This window comes from Micropterus salmoides, unplaced genomic scaffold (assembly GCF_014851395.1).
Source record: "Micropterus salmoides isolate LMB-PRFRI ecotype aquatic unplaced genomic scaffold, ASM1485139v1 Ms_hic_scaffold_9, whole genome shotgun sequence".
NCBI classification, from domain to species: Eukaryota; Metazoa; Chordata; class Actinopteri; order Centrarchiformes; family Centrarchidae; genus Micropterus; species Micropterus salmoides.
Window position 1 is genome coordinate 37,643,815 of NW_024044681.1, and position 26,738 is coordinate 37,670,552.

General features: G+C 40.6%; 1 protein-coding gene across 5 annotated transcripts in view; it reads left to right on the top strand.

Annotated features, from left to right (window-relative positions):
* Positions 1 to 2,594: 2,594 nt before the first annotated feature.
* The window catches only part of amot (angiomotin), a 78,420-nt gene continuing 54,276 nt past the window's right edge, over positions 2,595 to 26,738 (top strand). The window contains exons 1-4 of one of the 5 annotated variants that reach the window (XM_038708213.1): positions 2,595 to 2,883; positions 21,966 to 22,256; positions 24,682 to 24,757; positions 24,991 to 25,051. In XM_038708213.1, coding sequence (XP_038564141.1) covers positions 24,991 to 25,051 — 61 coding nt within the window. In that variant the 5' untranslated portion in view covers positions 2,595 to 2,883; positions 21,966 to 22,256; positions 24,682 to 24,757. Of the gene's footprint in view, positions 2,884 to 3,183; positions 3,566 to 16,184; positions 16,303 to 21,965; positions 22,257 to 24,681; positions 24,758 to 24,990; positions 25,052 to 26,738 lie in introns of those variants that run through there. The other 4 variants (XM_038708216.1, XM_038708215.1, XM_038708214.1 and 1 more) reach the window with 4 other exon arrangements.

Here is a 26,738-nt window from a genome sequence, read left to right on the forward strand (position 1 = left end):
AGAAGATGGATGGTTTGAAAGAGGCGTCAAGGAAGCCATCTACACCAGGGTTGAGAAGCCGTCATTGAACAGGGGAGGGGGTCTACGCCACCACTTATCCCCCACTTACAATGCTGTCCTTTCATCACTTCCCAGGAAACTCAACAAACGTAACCTATTGGCCTCAGGTGAAGATAGCAACGATGGTCGTTCAGTCTTGGCCACAGGTAGTCTTAACGACTGTAACGACTGTCGTCACAGCAACAAGAACCAGCGGTATCGATGACCCGGGCCAACGACCCCACTGAGGTTAAATAGCTGAGTTTCCCTGCCAGTCAGTCAGAACTGAAGAAGTCCGTTGGATGAGGGACGAAACGTCTTCCAGTATCTTCAACCAAGTCCAGTTGCCCTTGATTTTAACCTTCGTTGGATTAAAATGTACTGATACACACACTGAAACCATTTCACCAAGTTTTATATTGAAAAGTACAAATACAATTACCATTTTGTTTGCATAAAAAAATAAAATAACAGCAAATACCTTTTGTAAACATATGAAAATCATCTAAGTGTGCATTATCAAGATATGATATTTTATAGGTAATACAATGACCCCGTGGACAATTACATGAAAACAAATCAGTCTTTAAAAGACAGTGATAGAAACTGCATTAAGCCCAAAAACTGACATACTGTACATAATGTTAAGTCCTCTACCTCCCAAGAAAGCAGCTGGACGTTTAGCAAGCTAGCAACTTTACCTCAATATTTGAGCTAGCGTGACAAGTAACATGTAGTCTAATGTTACTTTTTCAAATATATATAAATATAAATATATATTACAAGCACGGCTTTTTTTGCCTCCACGACGTCGGTCTCTCACATTTTCTTTTGCATTTCCTCCTTGCCGAATTGGAACTAAACTGTGTCCTGCTAATCTAGCAAACCTGCATTCGCGTGAGTGAGCTAGGCTAGGATGTTCATTTGAACAAGGCTGGTTATTGTGGCACTGCAGCCCTATAGTGGGGATTAAAAAACAGCGCCGTTCTCAAACACGGAAGGCTGTCTGGCTTGCTTTATTTGACAAAGTATAATGCACAAATTCACCTCTTGATTACTGTATATCATCATTATATAAACCCCCCTGGGCCCACAACCAAATTCAAACCATGTAAAAACCACAGAAATATGTCTATATGCAATCCACTACTCCGCCTAAATCCTCTCATTTTCACAATCTTTCCCGAGTATACAACCAGACCAGCCACATAAAGGCTTATGTATATAATTGCTAACATTCATCATCAGATTTGCAGTAAATATATTGAAGTTATAAGCTTGATGACAGTGACTGTTACCTGATGGCCGACCTGCCTCTCATTCTCCGGCGCTGGCAGTCACTCAGCCTGCTGAGTGAACGAAAGACTGAGGAGGACCCATGTGAGTGGTGAACGAGGTTCATTCCTGCTCCACAATAGCTGTTACGTGACAAATTAATGACTCTAACAGACCCACAGTTGAGAGTCGTGAACTAATCAATTCTGTTTCCTGTGCTGACGGAGCCCATGCAGCTGCCGTGTGACGGGTGAACATAAGAGTCCAAGATTCTTCACGCATGCGAGAAAATGAACGAATCACTCACTGAGAAAACCCGTTCCTCCCGAGTCATACACACGATTAGGTCTTATGAACGAAACGTTCTTTGAACGACACAACACTACTGTTCAGAAAACTCAATTTTCTTGTGTGCACCTGTACTTTTGAAGTTTAATGTTTTGTTTGACATGTTTGTGTGTAAGATGTATTTTAACATGACACTTATTTGCCAATATAATCTTATTAAACATTACTTTTCACGAGTAGCTATTTGTGTACTTAGTTGAAAAAATATAAAAGGGCTTTCAGTGCATTTTTTGCAGTAATAAATGCACTGAAATACAAGCATGAATAAGTTAACTTAGTAATTACACATATCTAAAATATACTAAAACTTTAGCATATTCAAGTGGTTATTTTTAAAATAGGCTTTCAGTGCATTGTTACACTAATAATTTTGAGCATACATTTTCAAATATACAAAAAATATGTTTAAAAACAAAGTTGAAATAGTACACTTTGGAATTTACGTATAACTTTAACTTAAAGTATATTTTTATATAATGTATTTCTTGAAAGTGTACTATAGTACAATTATTTTAAAGTGTGTTCAAAGTTAGTATACAGTACAATTCTTTCTTAGTATATTTAAAATGTACTATTAAAAATTTTAAAATGTTTGAAATACTATAAAGTGTTTTTTTTCCACCCGGGTAGGCTCTAATCTTGTGCTTACTTATACCTTTAGTTCCGTCTTTTGATAGGACTCGGCAGTCTTTTTGTCCTCAGGGGCAGTTTGGTTTACAAACAATAAAAACAGCAAATAAAACATAGCCTACTGTTTGTTATAACAATGTATTTGTTTTATAATAATTAGATTTATACGATTAAAAACAGTCTAGAGAAGAAGAAGGAGGAGGAGGGATTTCCCTGCTGAAACCCCCCCTCTTTCCTCCAGTTTCCATTAGCTGGAGGAAGGGGGGAGGCTGGACATTCCTCTCATACTGCAGACTAGCAGGGGGGTGGGGGGGGAGCTTCGTGCCACTTCTCCTGTACAGCTTCTTTTTTTATGTGGCTAAACATGAATTTTACGAGGAGGGACGAAGACTTTGCGGCCGCTTCAAGGCTCCTATTCCAGGAGAAAGGATTAAACCCCGCAGAGAGCCTCACAACGGACCGGCAGCAGCCACTTTTAGGATTGTAACGTTTTCCGCAGCCCGATGAATCGCTTCAGTTCCACAGGAAAGCAGAAAAATAACAGAAACTGATGTTTCATTGAACTGAAGGGCCGGGGAAGTAAACAGAAAGGTAACGCTGCGTTTACTGCCATAGCATGATGTTGAAACGTGTGCTTAGCCACTGTGCTCTTCATACAGTGAAAACTTTGAGGGAGACTAAACTCTGTTTCTGTAGGACCGAGGGGCCCAGGGAGTTGGACTCAGAGCCTGAAATTTCTCTCCTCGCTCTGTCCCTGTGATATAAACACTCCTCTGTACTTTTACCACTTTCTTCCAGCTTCCCTCTCCCTCTCTTGTCTTGCCCCTCCCCCGCTCCATTTCTCTAACTTCCTGTCATCTGTTCTGCCCATTTTCTTTTTTTTTTTGTAAATCATGGCCTGCTGACTAGACTAACTCTCGCAGTAGAAAGAAAACTTTTCTCATAATCTAGCATTTGGATTGGGACTGTAAAATGATTTCCCAAAATCTAATATGATGAAATACAAGAGAGTTAATGATTTTTGTTGAAAAGCCAGCAAATTCTGATTTTACAAACAGTGAGACAACTTTGAGATCGAATAGTCAAGAAAGAATTACTTGGGTCACTCCATTTGGTCTTCTGTATAGTTTGTGTCTCCCAATTTAAAGAGTAAAAGTCAGAAAAGTGCTCTGATGGAAAGTTCTCATGAAATAGTAAACGGCTACGAGTTGTCAAACAAGGACCAGGAGAAATTAGCTGGTTGAGATACTCATCCTCCTCTGGCCTTGTCTCGGTAAGCAAGTCTTTCCATCTGTATGATTGAATTCATGTGAGCCTTCCATCTCTGGAAGGAAGGGAGAGAGCATGATTTCCATTACCTCAAAATTAGTCTTTTGGCGACAAGTCATACCCAGCATCAAGGACTGTTGCATGGCTGTAGGAAAGCACAGCATGGACTGAACCATAGATGGCTTCCAGCTTCCTTTTATAGGCCTTTGAGTTCCAATCTATTATTTTGGGCCAGAATGTAGTAAGTGAAGGGCAGAGCCAAATGATGTCAAACAGATCAAAATAATCTTGGGCAACCTGGATTTATAATAGTAAAGACATGTGGACAACTTTGAACTGGATCAGCTGGTGTCTGCTGTTAACTAGGGGTGCGATGAGCCATTTAGATGACAAGACGATTTTAACACTTTAACTCTTCAATGCTGAATTATATGACAATTTTGAGCATTAAACACTTAATGGTTCAGTGTGTAATATTTCTTATGATCTATTGACAGAAATGCAATTTACGATCCATAACTATGTTTTCAGTGGTGTATAAAGACCTTACATAATGAACCGTTATGTTTTTATTACCTTAGAATGAATCATTTCTAGCTACAAAAGCCCAGGTCCCCCCTTCCATGGACGTCGGCACGTTGCGTCGTCATGTTACTACAGTAGCTGAAAACGGACACACGTTCTTCTTGTTCTACTTCTAGTAGATTTCAGGCAGTGTAGACACTCATCACTACGTTGAATATGTCCGTTAGAAGAAGTAGTAGTAGTAATAAAATACTGCAGGGGTTGGCAAATACGTTTTGCACCAGAGCAATATTTTCAACCATGAGATGGTGGGTGAGAATATAAGCCATAATTATTTGATGCTATTGTTATGTTGTTCGGTTAGCTCAGTCAGTAAAGCGCTGGACTCTCACCTCGGGACAATTTTTTTTTCTCTCTCTGCAGCGAATGTTTCTAAGATTACAGCATGTGCTGCAGTGTATGTGTTTCGATGTTTGATCCTCATCCATCAACCTATGGATGCTTTTGCATTTCCCAAGTATCTCCAGGCAGAGGACATTTAGGGGAATCATGTTTTCTGACAGCTCTTTCAGAGGTGTGTCAAGCAATCAGACTCTTAATGTCGTTCAGATTTTTTCAAAGTAAAAGCTCAGTTCAACTCCAAATTCTCGTGCTTTTATTTTGTAGGTAAAACCCCTAAAGAGGAAGTGATTATGTGAGTAACTGTTGCTGCCATGTCTGAGATCTATTTCAGCACATCAAAGCATTTATTTATTTATATTTTTTACTATGAAAGCGCTGTAATCTGGCAGCAGGCCAGATGTTATTGCTGGTGGGCAGTTTTGGCGAGGGTCCATAATCACAGAGAATTATTGTGTTTCCCTTGTCAATGTTTGTATAAACTTTATCTAATGTGTGGTTTATAATGGACTGTGATCAGTCATTGTTCTAAGCAGGTTATAAGAGGTGTTAACTTCCATAAAGTGCAGCTCACTATCCCAAACAAAGCAGGGTTGCGCTTCAGTTCTTAGATGTTTATATTATTGCAAAACTCTACCAGCTACGTTACCACTGTGTCACAAACTGGCTGCAACTCATAGCGCATCTGGGAGTGAGGCATTGTTTGTAGTGGAATGGGTATTGGAACTTTACAGTCTGAATGTCTTGCCACGTGGGCTGAGAGTTGTAGTTGTTGTGTAAGTGGTCCTCTTTATGTAGGATGTAGTTAGGTTTAGCCGTTCTGATGCAGTTTTGGAGGTTGGTTCTGGCTGTGCTGTAGTACTGCAAAAGTATTCCAGTTTGTTGTCAGAATTTACTGTTTTGGAGTTCAGAGACTGCTCCCTATGGCAGTAAACAGTAAAGCCCTGGATATACTTGCTTTTAACTACACATTCGTGTATGCAAGATGGCTGACGCATATCCTGCGTTCCTCTGGAGCGTAGGTTGTGCACATCTCTAGAAACGAACGCTTTGCGTCCGCAAGATGCAATTCAGCACTTGAGCATGGGGGCAGTATGTTGATCTGACAGGCAGGTTAGCAGCAATCTACTGTTCCGCACACCCGCCCAGGTGGTGGTGGTATGCAGTTGGCTTGCCAACTGCCATTAAATGCAAAAGAGGTTAACAGCAGATTTAAAAGGAGATTTATTGTGGGATGTTTACAATAAAACTCCTGGAGCTCATCCGCAATTACCGAAATTGTTATGATCTGGTCTCAAATTCACACCGTCCTCGAGTGTCGCTATGTTTGGTTTGTTTACGATGTGCAATTTTAGAGGTTTTCAAGGAAGATAATCTGGTGGTGGCCTCCTAGTGAATTCACATTTAATCGTCCAGGTCCACGCAAAGTACGCAGGCAAGTACGTGAACAATAACGTTTGTGTCTATGCCTACGCCTTGGTGTTTCTAAACTGGAGCCAGGAACAAACAGAGGTCGTCGGACTGCCAAAAGTAGGGGCAGGGAGTAGCCTTGTATGAGTCTTTGATGTTAGTGTAAAGGTGGTCCAGAGTGTTGTGTCCCCTAGTTGAGCAGGAGAAATGTTGATGGAATACAGTCCTGAGGTTAGTATGGTTGAAAACACCGCCTATGATAAAGGCATTGTCCGGGTGTTTGGTCTGTTGCTGATAGCACACTTACCGCAAACAGTTCTGTTCTCTATGCGTGCATGCCCAATGTGGGTTGCTATTTATTGCTATTGCTATATTTTTTTGAGTACATTCTAACTTTTGGAAAAAAAGTGACAGTATTGTGAAACTGCTTATTAAAATGCAATGTATCTGAATAGATACCCGGATATTAATGGTACGATATTACCTTTGTGTTTACACAATGTATTTTTAATTCATTCTCGTTATCCTCATTGAGATCTCTGTGAGTCATTTGAGATGACAGACTCTCTTAAAATTATTACGGAGTATTGTGAGTTAGGGGAAACTTTATAAACATAGTGAATTGCTGTGTATACAATAAATTCATTATTATTTTCCCCTCTTGTAAATTCTGCAAATGTGGGATTTTTAGAAAATGAAACTGACGTGGTGGATAACGAATGACATCTGCACTGGCAACTGCAGTGTGTTCACTTCACTGTCGCTTTACATGGTCCATGCTTGTGAAATATCTACCGTGTCTGCGTCTTGTAACGTAATATATAACATCTCTCTCTGTGTTTGTCTGCAAAATGCTAAAATGGGTTTATTTAAATATCCCTGGGCGGCAATTAAAGAGGTGGTATTATGCTGTTTGGCTTTTCCCCTCTCCTTTATTGAGTTATATTTCTTTTTTGTGCATGGAACAGGTTTGCAAAGTGAAAAAGCTCAAAGTCCAGCCCAAAGGGAGTTTCCATCTGCCACAGAAAGCTCTGCTCTGAACTGCTTGAAAACAGCTCGTTTGTAGTCCAGCCATTTCCCTTCCTGCACTATGACGTCACAATGAAAACGCGTCATAAAGCTTGCCAAGCGGCTAGCGGGGTCAGGCACGCCCTCAAATCAAGCTAGTCTGAGCAGAGGCCCTTGGATTTTAGTTAAGCCCCTTTTCCACTGCACAATATATCCATTGTAGAAATGTTGCACCTGTACCTGCTTCCAGGTACTTTTTTTCGTATCACCTCACCTCCGTTGAGGTTCCAAGCGAGCTGAGGGATACTAAAATGTAACGTGAAAACACGACAGTCTGCTGATTGGTCAGAGAGAATATTCACTATTCATTGCATCATCATTGCTGCACCAGACACAGGCCAGCACCACAAAGTTTTATATTTTACAGTTTTCGTATGGAATTTCATCACTAAATCCACTTCTGAGAAGTTTTGAGGTGAGAAATCAGCTGTGTAGATTTCCAATATTGACAGTTTTACGAGAAGTGATGGCGGAACAAAAATGTGATGAATATTTTGGGAGTTGAGGAGCTCCGCAAGTGGCTGCGGGGGAAGCCTATACCAACCAGGAGGAGCGTGTGAGGCCGGCCAGCCGCCCGCTAACAGAGCCCTCTGCTCCCGCCGTCACACAGACCGCTGCAGCAACAACGGCAGAGGAAAACACAGCTGGAAGGTTTTCATACCGCTTATCTGTCTTTACATTCTGAGGAATGTTGAAACGTTTTAACTTTACAAAGAGAAATCTGTGTGGATCACTGGTGTGTGTGTCGCATTGAACATTACGTCGCGGCAGTTGTGTGTGACATCGCTATGACAACAAGCTACGTACTATCTCTGGGTACTATCTGCAATGGAAAACGGAGCAGGGCCGAGTAGAGCCCAGTCTATCAATTTGCGCTATAGTAGCATTTTTCAGCAATGCAGCATAGATCGTCAGAACACCGGCAACAGTTCAACGTTTAGTCCTAAAGACAATGCAACTGCGACTCTGTTTGGGCCTGGAAATTCACGATCATAACCTGTAAGTATGCTTTATTGGTTGTGAACTATATTTAAAATAAACACGGCAATGTATCGTCACAGACTGTTCAAGTGCGGAGTTGTTGTAAATGTTGGCTAACACAGCTAAAGTTATAACTATAATGCTAATGTTACACCTGATGTGAAAGCTACTGAGCAAACGTTCAAATTGTTTGGCCAATATTTATGTAAAATTGAGTTGAAATATGGTGATTTTTGTAGTGGTTTATGGTATGATGTGGAACAATGATGTTGTGGACTTGAGTGTAACTCATACCATCTGCTAGGTTACGGTCGCACTCTGAAGCGGCTTTGATTTGGATCGCACTACCTTGTTTCTTACGACCCGCCCTTCTCTGCTTCTGATTGGCTAGTAGTCATTACCTGGGAACTGCGCATGTGCAACTCCCAACAAAGATTTTGTACAAGTAAGATGCATCACTCTGTAGCTCAAGAGAGGAGCGTACAGCTGCAGCAGTGTGCAGTATGAGAAAAATATGGTGTTTTTTGAAAATTAAACCATGTAAACCTGTTCTGGTACAACCCCTAAATAAGATTTTGAACCTGAAAATGAGCATAATACCACCTCTTTAATATACCTGCGAGGCCAGCCCAAGTAAAGTCCTTGTGGGAAACACTGTGATTTCATTGGAACTTTGTGTTGCTACCGCAGAAAAGTTAATTAAAATATGTATTTATGAGAGAATGTATGTGTCCATTTTGATAGCATTTGAACAAATTGTAGAGATATAGACGTTTATTGATTTAGCATATTCTGAAAAATTTAGAGTGAATGACTTCTGAATTCAGAATCAGATTTATTTGCCAGATATGTGTACAGTAGAGCTGTACCGATTATATTTCAAGTCGATTAATCTAATGACTAATTTTGTGTAAAACTTTGCCTGTTATTCGATTAACATACCAATTTATCCAAAATAAATATCAAAAACATGTCTAATCAATAAATCAGTATTTTATTCAATCATCCAAATGAAGCACAATAGAATAATGACAATAGCAGCATATCTTCAAATTAATCAAATTTCCTTGTCACTGATGTGTTGTGATAATAACAATAACATTAGTTAGACATTAATTAGTCTACTTTAAATGTTTCTGACATGGATTTATTTCAATATTCTGTTAATCAAGTGTATTTCTGCATCAGTGTGTGCCAAAGAAAACAACTGAAACGATTCACAGACTGTGCAGACAGTCACAGATTGTCTTTAATGTTAGTTTCAGCTGTCTCAGTCATACGTGGCAGTTAAATAAACAGAAAATCTGAAACGGCCGAACGTTAGAAGACACACAGTGTAACGTTATGTTACCATGACAGCAGCGGGGCAGAAATTACTTTTAACATGAAAGCGATGAAGACATACATTTTAACACACTACGTGTCCTGATAATATGCCGTGCTTGTGCTGCAGTGAAGCTGTTTCCAATCAAAGAGCTCACAGAGCAGCACATTGTTGAATGTCTGTCTAAAATACTCCCAAACTTTAGATGGTCGAAGGCGCGGTCTTGTAACTGGAGCTTGTCCGGCTGAATCCCACTAACACCGGATGCAGCAACGCTTCGACGCATGTAATGCGAGTCCATGTATTTACCTAATCGATTACGTTGACGAATCGCCCTGGCCCTAGTGTACACACATGAGGAATTTGATTGTACATTGCTCAAGATGTGCTTACTCATACAATAATACAATAACACAATAATATAATCAAACACAGGCTACAGTATAGAGAACACCAATATACACTCTCTAAACACAAACAAAAACAATATTGACAGATTGACACATAAGTGGTAGTCAGTAAACAGGTGGCTGATTAGAGGCAGAGTTACTGGGTTATTGCACAGGAATTGTTCCTGAAACCGTGAGTCATCTGTTCGTCAGAGTGATGGCTTGTGGGAAGAAACTGTTCCTTAGTCTGTTGGTTTTGGCGTACAGTGCTCTGTAGCGCCTACTACAGGGGAGAAGCGGGAACAGGTTGTGTCCGGAGTGAGATGGATCTGCAGTGATGTTTCCTGCCCATTTCCTGACTCTGGAATTGTGTAAGTCCTGAATGGAGGGCAGGTGGACACTGATGAGCTTTTCTGCAGTCCTGACTGTCCTTTGGGGGGGCTCCTCCTGAAGTCCATGGTCATCTTTACAGTTTTGAGTGTGTTAAGCTCCAGGTTGTTCTGGCCGCACCAGAGAGCCAGCTGATCAACCTCCCGTCTGTAGGCCGACTCATCACCATCCCAGATGTGGCCGATGACCGTTGTGTCGTCAGTAAACTTCAGGAGTTTGACAGATGGGTCTCCTGAGGTGCAGTCGTTGGTGTAGAGGGAGAAGAGCAGACAGTGCTGGTAGTGAGCTGAAGTCCAGGAACAGGATCCTTGAGTATGTCCCTGGAGAGTCGAGGTGTTGCAGGATGTAATACAGTCCCAAGTTGACTGCATCATCCACTGACCTGTTAGCCCTGCAGGCAAACTGCAGGGGGTCCAGCAAGGGGCCTGTAATGTCCTTCAGGTGGGCCAACACCAGCCTTTCAAAGGACTTCATGACTACAGATGTCAGGGCGACAGGACTGTAGTCATTTAGTCCAGAGATGGAGGGTTTTTTGGGGACCGGGATGATTGTGGAGCGTTTAAAGCAGGAGGGAACTTCACACAGCTCCAGTGATCTGTTGAAGATCTGTGTGAAGATGGGGGCCAGCTGGTCTGCACAGAGGTTCAGGTAGGATGGTGACACACCGCTGGGGCCAGGAGTCTTCCTGATCTTCTGGCGCACATCTTCTTCACAGATCATGATTGCAGGTGAGGAGTCAGAGAGGGGGGGTGACAGCGTGGCAGTGGGGGAAGGTGATTGTTTGAAGTTGAAGATGGAGCGGGGGACCGACAGTCAAAACCATTCAGCTTGTCAGCCAGTCGCTGAGTACCAGCAGAGTTGGGGGATGGTCTCCTGTAGTTAGTGAGTGTCTGCAGGCCTCTCCACACTGACGCAGTGTCGCTCGCTGTGAAGCTGTTTCCTAGCTTTTCAGCGTAGCTCCTCTTTGCTGCTTTGGCCTCTGTAGTCAGAGTGTTCCTGGCCTGGTTGTACAGGACTCTGTTCCCACTTCTGAAGGCCTCCTCTTTGGTCTGACGAAGCTGCCTGAGTTTCGCTGTGAACCAGGGTTTTTGGTTGTTGTATGTGTGGAAGGTTTTACTCGGCACACACATGTCCTCACAAAAACTGATGTAGGATGTCGCTGCCGGTCAGGATAAGATGAACCAGACAGTGATCAGAGAGCCCTAAGGCTGCACGGGGAACAGAGCGATAGGCGTCCTTTAATGTTGTGTAGCAGTGGTCCAGTGTGTTAGTGTCCCTAGTGGGACACTTAATATGTCTGTATCTCTGTCTGTACTTTGGGAGTTTGTGGCTGAGGTTTGCTCTGTTGAAGTCCCCGAGAACAATGAGCAGGGAGTCCTGATGTTTTTTCTCCATGTTAGTTATTTGGTCGGCCAGGCCTGAGGTGGAATGTAAACAGCGACCAGAACAAACGAGGAAAACTCCCGTGGTGAATAAAAAGGTTTACAGAGTCCGCCTTGCCTTGTTTTTCCCGTGAGCTCCGTTACACGGTCCGCCAAGAAAAGATTAAATCCCGGTAGGTGAAGTACGCTGTCCAGGATGTGCTCAGTGAGCCAGGACTCAGTAAAACAGAGGGCAGCAGATCAGCAGAAGTCCAAGTTAGTTCTGTTGAGGAGCAGCAGACATTTGAGTGGTGGATAGAAGGGAGCGCAGTGCAAAAATCCCGTTTTCTCAGTTTAACCAGCACACCGGCATGCTTCCCCCTTCGGCATCTTTGATAGATCCCGTACAGAGCTGCTTTTCCTCCAACTAATAACTCAAAGAAAGTTCCAGGAACTCACCTCAACCACCACCAATGTATAGCACCCACCTGGGTGATGCACGGCAGCCATTTAGCACCAGAACGCCCATTATTATTATTTTTTGTCAAATAATGCATGTTGCAATTTTACGACTGGTAAAAATACTTTTAGTTGGTAAATTTTCTCAATTTTCCTGCAATTGGCACATGAGCTAAAATGTTAATTTTGGATCCTGCTGGTTAGTGAAGAAGTCCAGTATCCAGTTGCAGAGTGTTGTTTTTAAACCCAGAGTGCTGAGTTTGCAGATCAGCTTCATGAGGACTGAGTGGAGGGCAGTGGAGATGGCATCTTCTGTGGATCTGTTGGTTCTGAAAGCAAACTGGTAAGGGTCCAGGCTGGCTGGGATGTTCTTTATGTGTGACTGTCAGGGCTGCCCACTAATAGTCAACTGACAGTTAATTGATGAGTGTTAGTTGACCAACTTTTTATTAAAGTGTTAGTTACATTAACTAATTGCCCCTAGTGGGATTAATAAAGTTGACTGAATTGAATTGATAAAGAAAAAAACTCAGACTTGTCAATGGGACAAAAAAAAAATGGGACAATCCCTTGTCAAGGGGATTGTTGCAACTGGACTGAGAACTTGGAGTACAGGGGGCGTTTTTTTATACTTCTAGCAAAGGAGTTTTGGACTGCCAAAAGGGCCAGTTTGATCACAGGAAACATAGAACTGAGGTGATTTTACAGCAGCTCCTACCAGGACTCCAGTAGCATTATACATCATCACTGGTGTTAAGTCTGGAAGAATTTGTTCTTATGAAGTTGGAAGTTATTTATTCCAGTTTTTGAGACTTGTATGATGTTATACTGTGTTGAAATAAATTCAAAACTGTATCCTTCCTGGCTGTTCTGACACATTCAGAATCATTACCATTTTGGCCATTATCATTTAACATTGGCTTGGTGCGTGCCCCTTGTAAAATGTATATTTTAAAGGTTCATTATTACGGTTTGGTATTTCTCTGTAATGTAGCACAGTGTTAATAATGTTAACGTAGCTGATCCACCCAGGAGGAGTTTGAAAAAGTGTTTTGCATATCGCAAAAGAAGGCAAAAATGGGCATGGCTTAAATCACGAGATGCAGATAAAAGTGGGAACGTATGGATATAAGGCTTCGGAATGTGCGATGCACTAGTTACTGACCAAAGTGCACTTACCTTAAATATAGCGACACCTGCTGGTGGACAGTTTGCCGTGTGTGCACCATTCTACACAAACCCATTTTAAACAGTATTTTGGAAAAATTACTTTAGCACATTTCATGATTTTTCAAAAGAGCGCCACCCAGTGGACGATTGGTCCCACACGAGCCTCACGACGGGAATCCACTGACTCCGGCTACGGGACGTTACGGCTGAGCCATGGTTTTGATGCGTCCATAGCCCGGCGTCAAAGTCCACTGGAAGCGTCTCAGCAGCGGAGCGAGCAGCCTGCCCCACTTTATTGACTTGTTATTCATTTGTCATTTCCATGCTTCCTCACAGGTCTATGTGACCCCGTTTCGTTCCGTAAACTTCAGGCTGCATTTCTCAGAAGGGGCATTTCAAAATCCGAGCGTTTTGCCTGCCTGATTTTGCTGACATGTTTATATTTTGTTCATTTGGCAATCATTGTGTGTGTTTATTGTTGTTTTACGATCAGGAGGCTCCACATTTGAAAATTGACCGGATCCTCTTCGACCTGCTCTGTGCTGCTTGATGCGGCTAGCGGCGAAAATAGACCTGCTACCTATTCTCTGTGGAGCGGAGCGGAGAGACGCTTCTGGGACACGCTGTGGCCGCAGCTGGTGGACGAGCATTGACTTTAATGGCTGCTATTAGCTCCGGCAACCGCGGCACAGCCGTAACGCGCCATAGACGGAGTCAGTGGATTTTAAGGGTCAGTGTGGCATGGGAAACCAAGTTTCGTGTTAATCAGACATAACCTACCTGTGTGGAGATATGACATCCCTTCCTGTTTGTTTGACAGCTACAAGAAGTTGTTTCTTTATAACTTCTTTATACAACTTTTGATTGTGAGGGTCCATAAATTCAACATGCAAAGTTTTGTGCAGATCAGACTCAGCGCCTAGGAAGAGTTCAAACTGTAGTTTATAATTATAGGTGAAAATGGGCGTGGCCAGTATCACAAGATGCAGCTCAATTCAGTGAATGCATACATATAAGTTTTTTTAATGCGTCACGTACTGTGTGCAATGTTGGGCAAGTTACTCAGAAATTGTAATAAGTTACTTTTTACTCATTACTCCTTAAAAAGTAATAATATTACTTAATACTGGGTATTAAAAGTAACTGCAGTATGGAAGATTTTATTGGACTTTAATGTTTGTAACCCACAGAAAACAATCCACAAATGTGTACTATGATACGCAAATATTTTGCTATCTATAAATGTGTATTTTTACATTTGTGATGTGTAAAATCATATACACAAAAATACAGAGTGACTTCTACACACAAAACAGTTTATGCACATTTGCAGATTGCTTCCTGTCAATTTGTGGGTCATGTTACATTTGCAACTTCCTTTTTACACATTTGTGGAATTTTGTCCAATGTGTACTGTGGAGATCTGTAAAAAAAATATACACAAAAAACTCACTACCCAAAACATGTAATTTTACATTTGTGTTGTGTGAAATCATATCCACAAAAATACATTGTGATTTGCAAATATGTACAATTTACTCTGTATACACATATTTTAATTTCACATACAAAGTGTTATTTACGCATTTGTGGATCTATTTTTACGCACAAAACAGTTTTTGCACATCGCTTCCTGTCAATTTGCAGGTCATGTTACATTTATGACTTCCTTTTTAGGCATTTGTGTAATTTTGTCCACTCTGTACCACAGAGATCTGTAAATGTGAGAGCAGTTTATTAGCTACACCAGCAGGTGGGTGTAGGGACGAGAAAGCACAAGACTATAGGAAAGGGGAGAAGTCGAGTTAGTAACATGCATTATTGGGATGAGGTTGCATACAGAGGGAGAGAAAGAAGAGGAGAGAGGAGCTCAGTGCATCATGAGAAATCCCCTGGCAGTCTGGGCCTATAGCAGCATAACTAAGGGATGGTTCAGGACTCACATGAGCCCTAACTACAAACTTTATTTAGCTCCTGCTATATTTTAATTAAGCAAGTAATGGGGCATATTGCTAATGCAAACTCAACAAAAGTTCACTTAATTAAGAACTATAAATAGATTTTGACATTATGTCCATTATAGGCCGATGCTGAGGCTGATACAACAAAGAACTAAACTAAACTAAAACACCATGCAGGAGCTCTGCAGTTTAGCAGTTCAGTTTTGGTTTGTGAACACAAAGATGAAAATGATCCAGGTTTGCAATGTGAAGATGAAGAGCTGCAGAAGCTTTTTACAGTTTACAGCAACTACTTCCAACCTGAAGTGAAGCTGAACCACAGCTATTCTCTTCTGTCCCTGTCCTACTGACAGAAAGAGAGGCACAGTATGTTTCATGAATAAGACAGGATGGCCATGATGGTGTGTATGCCTTCAGGCCAAGGCATAAAGTTTTGAATCAAGTCATGAACATTGAACACCCACCTATTCCCCAGTTAATATCAAACATGCATGAAGGAATGTCAGTTCTTGCTCCACAGTAATTATACATTACAGATCTTTTGAAAGGTCAGTATCCAAGCCTGAAAGAATTTCCTTACATTGACACTGCAGTGGTTCCTCTGTGGCTTTGACTACTGTATGTGTCCAGATGATGGCTGCAGGTCATGTGTCTTCCCATGTTTTCTTGTAATGTCTGAATCAGCTGTCTGTGTCATCCTGTGAAGACTTGGTGACTGTCCCAAGCATTTGTGTAGACGCTGCTGACTCAGATGTTTTTGACAACTTTGTGTCTCTTGTGTGTTAATCTGCTGCAGCACACAGGGTTCTGATACTTTATTTTGTTTTGTTTGTTTTGGTGCATATTGTCTTCCCTATGAAATGAAAAAAATAGCACGGAGAGTATCAGCTTAAGGAAGTCCTCTGTGCTGTAATAAAGGTTAGTGGAAAGTCATCTGCCTCCATTCTATCGTTTTATAATCACAAAAAAGATGACGAAAAACATTACCCAGCATTCCACCTTGCACAAGCAGTGAAAGGGAAGTTACAGTCTCGAGTGTTTATCTCATTGACGGTTGGCAGAGTAAATTCTAGTGAAGCAGTTACACTAGTGCACAGGTATGAAGGAGTGGCTCAGTGCTGAATGGTTCCAGCTCCACCTGTCTCTACCTTCCAGCCCCACCTGTCGGAGTGCTGCCGGAGTGAGGAAAGGGGGGGGGAGGTGCCTCTAACCTGCACAAGTTGATGTAGACCAAGTTTGTACTACGTCCTGACTCGGGTTGATTTTATGAGAAGACACAGAGATTTTCTGAGGAAGCCACACAGGTAAATCTTTTACAGAGAACTCCGTCATTTAGTTAGGAGTTAGTTAAGGTGTTCATGGAGAAAAAATTAAATGCCCTTAATACAGTGGTTTGGTCTGTGAAGAGGAAACTCCCTAAGTTTGAACCTCAGCTTTGAACCTAACTCAAGAGTTCATTTGTCTGCCGTTGTGATGCACTGATTTCAGTACATTCACGTTACCTTGTGTATCTTGTTGTATCTGTTTTCATTAGTTCTGTTCTTTATTTTTTAATTCATAAATTGAATCTTTTTCAGAAGCAGTAGGCATATGTTTTCAGCAAGTCTGACTAAAATGAAAATCTAAAAAGTTATGAACAGAAACAATGACCAAACAATAAGCCAAGGATTAAATGAGTGATGACCAAAGAATGTGGCAGTGTAGAAAGTCATGTGTAAACTTGCTAAAGACGCTCTCACTCGCCTTTGGTTTTACATTTTAGATTTGGAATAAATTGTATGCTATTTCACACTGTTTTTCCGAGTTTTGTTACAGAGCTACTTGACATTATATTATATTATATTATATTAGGTATTCTGTCTTACTTGAATAGAAATGTTAAACTTGTTGAGCAATTGGCATTTCAGCAGACCCCCAGACTATCTAAGGACAATTTGATCCAGCCTTAATTCAACAATTCTGATTTTAAGTCTACATTTCAGTATCTTGTTGTGTTGTCCATTGTCTACACCATAATTAATATAGGGCTGCACCTAATGATTCTCTTTCAAACCAATTAATGTAAATATTATTTTTTTGATATTTTTTTGTTTAATCTAACGACTCATTTATTTTTGATTATTCTAAAGATAATTTTTTTATTTCTTGATTAATATAACAATTAATTTATCCAAAGATAAATATCAAACATGTGTCTCATTAATAATTTTATATTTCATTTAATCGTCCTGAAGTGGTACATAATAAGATAATATAATATAATAATAGTGGCATATCTTATTTTCCACATAACTGCTGTTGATGATATTATTATTATTATGGGCCCAAGAACGAACCCTGTTGAAACTGAAGGGATTATTTTTAGGGCGCGCGCACGGTATGTGTATCATGTCCAGACGTACAAAAAAACCTCTCGGACCCATTGCCTAAATTCAACAGGAAGTCGGCCATTTTGGATTCAATGGTCATTTTTGGCGATTTACACACTTTGTACTTTAACGAACTCTTCTAGAGGGAATTAATCGAATCGCCTTCAAATTTTCGCTGTGCAGTCTAAACCCATTGACGATTAAAAGTTGTACAAACAGCTGTTACCAGTCGACCAGTTTGCCCGTGGCGTGCTGTCAGAAAACAATTATTCGGCATGAAACAGGAAGTTGTTATAACTTCAGTATACATGCTCACATCTGCACCAAATTTAGTATACATCATAAGAGTCGTGCCCTGAACACATCCATATGCCAATATTCTCTCAAAGTCATAGCGCCACCTGCTGGCAACAGGAAATGACTCGTTTTACACTGTAATGTACTACTTCGAGCAGGTTGGACATATGAACTTCAGAACTGTCCCAGGAAACCCTTAATACATTGATGTGGTCATGTTGTAAAACTTGTGAGTTTTCGGTCAATGGCTTGGCAGTGGTGTAGCGGCAAAGTACCATGCTTCACCATGACACAGGAAGTTGTTGTAACTTTACTGTACATGCTCAGATCTGTACGAAATTTTACATGTTTAATAAGAGTCCAGCCCTGAACACATCTACATGCCAACATTTACTCAAAGCCATAGCACCACCTGCTGGCAACAGGAAATGACCTTTAACGAAGCAGCCCCTGTGGCATGTTTCACTTAAATGTATGAAATTTCTGTGGCACATGTATCATGTCCAGACATACCAAAAAGCCTCTTGGAGTGATACCCTAAACCCAACAGGAATCCGTCTATTTTGAATTTTACGGTTATTTTTGGATGATTTACACATTCTGTACTTTAACGAACTCCTCCTAGGGATTTAGTCTGACTGACTTCAGATTTTTGCTGTGTACTCTAAATGCATTGAAGATTAAAAGTTGTACAAAGTTGAGTTTTTGTGGAACGGCCAAAAACGATGATTCGCCATCAAACAGGAAGTTGTAACTTAAGTCTACATGCTCACATCTGCACCAAACTTTACATGTTTGATCCCGCCCGTTATAGTCATAGTGCGATGTGCTATGGCCGCCTCACACCTTGACGTGCTTCACGTGCGAGGGCCCGCCCAACGCTGCTTGCAGCTTTAATTAGATGTTATTACAGGAAGTAAACGAAATATGGCGGATAACCAAAAATAAGTAAATGACATGCTAGTCGCTATCAAAGTAAAATTTTTATATAAATTCATACGTAAATTCACAGCAAATGACATGCACACAGTTTTTAAAACATATATACAAATATTTGTCACCCTGACAGTCTAATGTGTGTGCTCCAGATCCACAGTGCTGGCCTTAAAAAGTTGCTTATATATTTGAAATTTTACAATTTCCTTCTGCCAAGGCAGAAGCTGCATGGACAGAGCCAGGCTTTTGAGGACAAGCCCATCCTCTGAGAGAGGTGGGACAGGTGTAGCTCTCCTTCTGCCTGTATGAAATAATAAAACCATATTTAGTGGAAGTACAGCATTGGCTCAAGGCATCAGTTGAAATCAGTCAAAAGACAGAAAGATTTATTTCATGCAGAAATAATGCCATAAAAATAAGTGATGTCATGTATGTATGGCGTGTTGTCAGTTGTTGCAGGGGCATCAACAGCACTTAATGCAGCCTCACCAAATGACAGATCTGGCAGGTTTGGAGAGGTTAGAATAGTGTTTAGTTCTAGTTAGGTATTTCCACATTTAATAACTTTAAGAATATCCCTACTGGCATGCAAAAAAATTAGTTAGTCTTAAAACGCAGAGTTTCCCATGTAGTCAGTCTTCAATTGTAAACAAACCTCCGATATCTGACGATGATGGTCCTGCTTTTGACTCTGAACCCTGGTCCTCGGCTGCTGCTGGTTCACTGGACTCAAACCCCCCGCCATGTTACTGCTCGTTTCTCTCGGGGTGACAATGGGGTCAAGGAATGAGAAGACCCCAGGGAACTTCGACTTCTTCAGGTGCCGGTCTGCTGACCCACTTCTTTTGTTCGTTTCCTTCTTCTTATCCTTCAGATACGTGTCTCTGAGGCCCTTCCACTTCTTCCTGCATATGTCCTCTGGCAAGAAACACACTGTTTTTGAATTGTTTAATATTGTAAACATTTTGAACACCGGGATAGGCTGCTGTTTGCTAACTTGGGTTAATGCTAGCTAACTTATATGCTAACTCGGAACTTACCAGACAGGCCAACTTCATTTGGTCTGAATGCATAGTAATAGCATGGCTAAAAGTTTGGCGTATAAATAGTGTATAAATTTTATTTTTTTAAGTTCATTTCTGTGGGGTCAGTCTCAACACCTGAGGATTTTTGGGGATTTGATGGAAAGTTTATATCTATCTATTTGAAGTCTTCATAATGAATGATGTCCACAGGCATCAAACACAAACAGCTCAGTGTGACCAATGACAGTTGTTGTTGCATTGTATTTACATGGTATTGCTGCAGCCCCTGACGTAGAGTTACATTGTTGAAGTGCACGTCAACTAATACATAGTGCTAAGCAGTAATACTTTAATGCAAGTAAATCTTTACGCACAGACAGAAATGCAGGTTTACATTCACACACACACACACACACACACACACACACACACACACACACAGTGGATGTCAGCACGTTACTTTGTGGTAAACACTTTTCTAACTCATTCAGTCTTCACCCAAAATTCCACTTGTGGTTTAATGTTGTGCTATGTGGGCTTGCGTGTTGTGTGTTTTGTTCCTGTAAACGTTTGTGTGACTCAAAGGTTCCACTGATGCATTTATTCATGTCACTGAATATTTGGTGGTACATTTCACTAGTGTGAAGTATACTTACATTCTACTTTAATAAATCAGGAATATTCAGTGTTTCTTCAAGTACTGGGTTCTTTCAGGCCTGTGGAAAGCCTTTTTAACAGCATAAACTCAATCAAACAAATGAAATACTTTAAAGATGAGCAGTTGTTTACCAATAAGTGCCTTTTAATGAAACAATTTGCCAAATACTATATCAAACAGTTAATCAGTATTTAAATTTGTGAATGTGATTAACATTTGTTTCACATTCAGAATAAGTGTGTTATGGGTGGGATTCTCTAGGCACCTCACAATTCGATTCTGATTCAGAGAACTATGATGCAATGATTGATGCATCACAATTTCTTTTTGTCACTGTGTGACTTTCTAATGATTCATGATTAAAATAAACAGATTTACTTCCATTATCTTTTAGCTTAGTTAGAAAACTTGCATTAGGAGTGTAAATGCTGTAAATATTTTTATTTTATTTTGAAAAATGTAAACATTCAGAGGTGGTGCATGATCATAATTCTTACTGGAAGAGTTAAGGCATTCAAATTTCTCATTATTTACTTTTCTTCAGAACAGATTGTCTGTTAAAGAGAGAATCGCAATGCATCTAAGAATCGATCCCCCAACAACCTAATGTGGGTGTGTAGGTTTTAGGTTTGTGTGTGTGGGTTTAGTCAGTAGGATGACTCCATGTTGAGACAGGAAAAAACTGGAATGAGTTCCACAGAATTTACACCTGGGTTCCGTTGCACCAACAGGGCTTACGCCTGGTCTGGAGTAACTTGCCGTTGTAAGTCCGACCTCATAGTTACATTGGTTGAATCATCTAGCCTTTGGCCACACTTACAAATGTGGGCAGTACCTCACAGTTTGGTATTAGTGAAGTTTAGCAATGATGGCACAATGTTTTCCACCGGCTTTTTTTGGACCCAGTCTCCAATGTAAGTGGTCCACTTTGTCCAGCTGTAGCACTGCAGTTAGCTGCTTAGAAACTGAGGTTTTAGAGCTGGAACAGGGTGTTTCGGAAACTTATGTTCCTCATTCTTCCTTCTATATCTTTGCACTTCTCTTTTAGTTCAGCCATTTCTGCCTTCAAATCACTCACTGTGTTTTTTAAGAGGAAACCTCCCCCCCCATCTCTTTGATACTAACCTTCACTTGATTGCCGCTCACACAATTGACTCTTGAGAAAATCATAATTTCTTTGAGAGAGTTTTTCACCGGCTTCTGGTCTTCTCCTCTGAAAATGTCAAATGTTGCATTATCCACGACTTGCTTGGATCCTGATCATTGCTCAGTTTCAGTCAGACTTTGGATAGGATTTTACACATGACAATGCATTGCTATGTTTCCATTCTACTGATCTGCTGTTGCTTTCCCTGACAGAAGTCTGTACCACACACGCTCACATAATAAGCAGATTAGAAATCCTCAAACCTGTATACATAGCCAGGCAACCAGCATTCTTCAGGAGAAATCTATCTGGGGAAACCAGGTTTCACAATCCTCTACCCCGATTACTGAAACAGGTTTCTCATTTACATGACATTTAAGAGATCAGCTTACTGGAGAAAGCTGACTGTAACCTTGTTATTTAAGTGCATGTAAACGCACTGACTGAATGAGGCAGAAGTTGTGGGCCTCTTTTCAAAGCTATCACCCATGTTTTGTTCTATGTTGCCATAAAAATGAACTTATTTCCTCTGTAGAGTGTTTGGGTCTCAGCGACACTGACCAGCGCCTCTACATCTTGGAGCACCTTGAGGACCTGCTGAGGCTGCAGGAAGGCCAGAACCAGGAGTTGAACCGCCTGCCACCATAAGGCTTCTACTACCTTACACCCGACCACCTTCACCCACAACAACAGCATCCACCCCATCTTTATGCTCACCCTTACCAAGCCCCGCCCAGGCCTCGTGGTGGGCCCGCAGCAGCATCACAGTATGAGCAGCTGTTGCCACTGATGCCCCTGGGAGAGCGCAGTGAGAACAGCCACACAGGTAGGTATGACAGGGAGCAGACTTGGGATTTGGGAAAGTAAGTTGGCCAAGGGAAACAGGTAGGGAGGAGGGAAATTTTAGCCAACAGATCTCTAATCTGTGAATGAAGTTAAAGTAAGGCTTCTAGAAAATGCGTCTGGCTTTGAGAAGAAAAATGGGGAATTGTAATTTAGTAAATTTAGCTAATGCAATATTTAATTGTCTCACCATCTCAATTAAAGGACTAGTCAAAGCAATAGTGTAAGTGTAATGTCACACCCCATACCTGATGAAAACAACTGAATCACAGCAATTTAGCCATGAGTGGGTCACCGTTAAGTTTGTCTCGTGACAAACACGAAGACACACATGGACACGCATGAAGACATAGGTGCGCATATGTGCATGCGGTACCCACTGCATATTTCACAGTTGGTCGTACACAATAATTAACACTTTTGACTAAAATGTCAAAGTTAATTGTGACCTCAAAATAGACGCAGTTGATATTGCCATGACCTGGAATGTGGTAGAACATGAAGCTTGATCATATAACTTGAAATGATGTGCAAGTGCTTCCACAGATATATGAGCCCAATAAGCCAAATGGTGATGCAATTTGGAAAGGCCAACAATAATGACTTTAAATTTCTCACACAAATCCAGCTTAATGTGTTCTACTAAAAGCCTATAGGACCATAAAATTCCAGCACAGTTGATGTTTAGGGTGGCTTGGTGGAACAGTGGATAGCACTGTGGCCGCACAGCAAGAAGGTCCTGGGTTCAAACCCCGGTCGTCCTGGCCTTTCTGCGTGGAGTTTGCATGTTCTCCGGGTGCTCCGTTTTCCCCCGCCATCAAAAACATGTTAGATTCTTCAGTCAGTGCCATTGACCAAAAACACTTATATACATCTGGAGTTGGTCCCCGGGCGCTGCACAGCGGCTGCCCACTGCTCCCTTCAGGGATGGGTTAAATGCAGAGGGTGAATTTCACTACATGTATGTGACAAATAAAGTACCTTTGAAAAAGAGTGAGTGAGACACTTAACCCATCGTTGCTCCAAAGGCGTGTGACCTCTGACATATATAGCAATTGTAAGTCCCTTTGGATAAGAGCATCAGCTAAATGAATAAATGTAAAGTGGCCAAGTGCTTGCTCATGGTGGGAATTGTTGGGTCTCTCTAAATAATATTACAAAACTATGCTCTAGACAATTTCTGTTATGAATTTACGCTATTTAAATACAATTGAATTAAACTTCTTACAATAGGCAGTCCATATAAACATTTGCCATTCATAGAACAATGTGAGCTCTGCATCCTCGCTGTTTGACTGACCCCCCTCCATCTCCCCATGCTCTTCCTTTATTAGCAGTTATTCTTGTATGTTTCTTAAATATGTGTTGATGTTCATTAACTGTTCTGGGGATCAGGTTCTGCCAGGGTAGGTTGTGAACTTAGAGACTGTTTGTTAAAAGCTGCTGTGATTTGTTTGACAGCTTCACATTAGCAGAGCCACACCGCCGAAGTAAAATGTTGCAGTAAATAGTTAATTAACTTGAGTGTCCAAGCCGACTAAAATTTCCGTTTCCAATAAAATATGCAGATGTAACAATTGTTATTTCTGGAAGTCGGCTTTCATTACATGCAAGCTTATTGTTAGGTTTGTGGTTATTTTTCGGACCCTGGCACAGAAAGATTATGTCCACCTACAAAACTCTGATTAGCTTAACACCAGACCTGAACCGAGTCACACCAGGACAGGGCTAGAGATCAGCCACATTTGTCTGTAATGTTTTCATGTACCTGCAGTACAACAGTCATTAGTAATTAAAGTAAAAACCCCTGCTAACTTTATTGACTGAAGTAAAGATTACAAAAGATCTGTGTGAAAAACTGTAAAGCCTCCTGGTACTTGTAGGTCAATAAGGGAGTTGTAGTCCGTATGATTTCAGAGGTCTGTCTGTCCAACTCACAGAGAATTTTATATTTAATCTGAAATTTAAGAAGAGGCCAGGGTAGTGAAGCCAGCCATGAGGTAATATGGGAGCACTGTGCAGTCAGAGCATTACAAAATGGAAGATGAGAGGAGAAAAAAACAATACATGATTTGTTCAAGCTCTTGGAAAGGGTCCTAGTTTGCACTCCACAGGTCAGAGGAGCACAATCTCACACTTTGTCAGCAATGGATACAAAGAACAGGCAATTTGAGAAATAGGAGAAAAACTGGAGAGAGACTGGATTTGGTCAATCTCCACAATTTCCAAATGTTGCATTCTGACACCTTTGACATTGATATTGGGTCTTATAATACGGAAGCTATTGAAAAAAAATCTTTCTATTGTTGAAATATATTTGTAATACAGAGGAACTACTAATATTTGATTTCAATTCAAAACTGATTCTGTGCATAAAAGCTATAGAGCTAACTGTAGAAATATTTCAGCAGCTGAGCAACAGCTAAGCAAAACAGACCAACTGAAGTCCGGCCAAGTGAACAGATGTGGCAGCGTAGATGAAAAGTTGAGTACTGTGTCTTTGTTAATGTCAGAGTTTATCAATGTCTAATGGAAATGTTTATAATCTTGGGCTGTCACAGTTTAAAATGAGCTTTTGTGCATGTGAATTTCCACCATTGTACTCCTGAAATACTTTTTCTTCTTTGTCTCTTCAGCTTGAAGAGCATTTACCATTTGCTGACATAGCGCCAGAGCTAACATTTTTCCTTTTGTCTCACGATTTTATTTACCTACAGATGTTTCGGAAAAAAGCATCTTCCTCCTTGAGAATGAGAAGAATAACAGAAAGCGCTAGATGTAATAATTTCTTTCTTTCTCTGTAGAACAAAGAGATGTTAACATTCAGCGTTGTCAGAAGAAACCACGTTTATATTAAAGCAGCCTTACTTTGCCTGCCCAAACAAACATGAAAAGAACTTCACTATATGCATAAAAGAAAAATAGTTTGTTTTTTTCACTTCTTTTTCAAAACTACAAAGAAGAGGTTATAAACAGTTTTGAGTTGACTTGTCGGGGTTTTATTGGCTCTAGTAGAAGAGAGATTTGACTCAGGAGGAAATAATCCTCTTTGATTTGGACCAACAAATCCATGCCAGGTGGTTTGAACTTTGACAACGTTAGATGTTTAACTGAAAACACAGTGCTTCTGTCCTTCACACTGTTTGAACATTTCCAATCGAGTTTCTTGGTAGCAGCTGTGAGAATTTTCAAATCACTGGGTTTTGTTTACTTGTAACTTATAATATCTTCTTTTGTGCCATAGCCAGTGGGTTATTATGATATACATTTCTAATAATTGTAATTTTCCTGCCCTTTGGCCTCTATAAAGGTGTAAAATGGAGTCACTGTGATCCATTTTGGTTCAGGTTAAGTCCATGTAGACGGACTGAAAGTAGTGTTTTGTGACTGATGGGACGTCATACAGTCTTGGCTGAAAACAACATCAAGGTTTTGTTAATGACATTAAAATGATCTGTGTGTAAAGCTTACTATCCAACTTTTCAGACTGACTTTTTAACCCTTGTCATGACGGTTTATTTGAATATTGAAATAGAAATGAATTAACTAAATCTTTTCATGTATTTTTAGCAAAATGACAAATTTGAGGGTTTGCTACTTTTCTCCATTTCAGATCATTGCAAACCAAATATCTTTGGTTCTGGACAGTTAGTCGCACAAAACAAGACATTTGAGAATTCACCTTTAATTTATGTTTGGCATCTTTCACTAGTTCTTGCCATGACATAGATCAAACCATTAACTGATTAATTGAAAAAAAAAACATTACATAGAATAATTTATAATCAAAATAATTATTACTTGGTGCCTTTGTAGTGTAGAAGTGAGGCAAGACAAGTGCAGATTTTGCAGAGGTCACAATGTCGAGGCACTTCAGGCAATTACTCAAAGATTTCCTTTGATCCTTTGATTAAAGGTTTTGCATTCAAATACTCTGTCACATCATGGAATGTGTAAAGTTTCTGTTAGTTTCTGATTAGTCCACAGGCCCCATAGCCATTGTTTAGTTATCAAACAGGGGCCAAGTAAACAACACTACATTTAAAATGTTAATTGATCTCTTCAGGATCCATGTTTAGTCATCACGCTGCTGCCGTAGTCTTCATTCTCTGATTTAAATTGTTAGCTTTGATATGTGTGTGGTTTGTTTGTGATTTGCGTTTAAGGGTTCAGGTGGTTTGGCTCCTCAGGTTTTTCAGGAATTGTTCTTCCTTCAGCCTCGTTCTACTTTCCCTCCATGCACCAATGGGTCTTCAGTGGCTTTGGGGCGGGGATGGGGGTGAATGGTCCATATGTATCTCAGAAGTTAATCCTTTCTGTCACTTTCTCTTTCATTCTCTCTTTTCCCCTTGTATTTCTGGAATATCGTCACTCTTTGTCTTTTCTTTCACTCTCTTGGATCTTTGCTCTTTCCATTCTTTCACTTTTTCCCTCTTATAAAACTCCAATTTGCATCCCTTCTCCA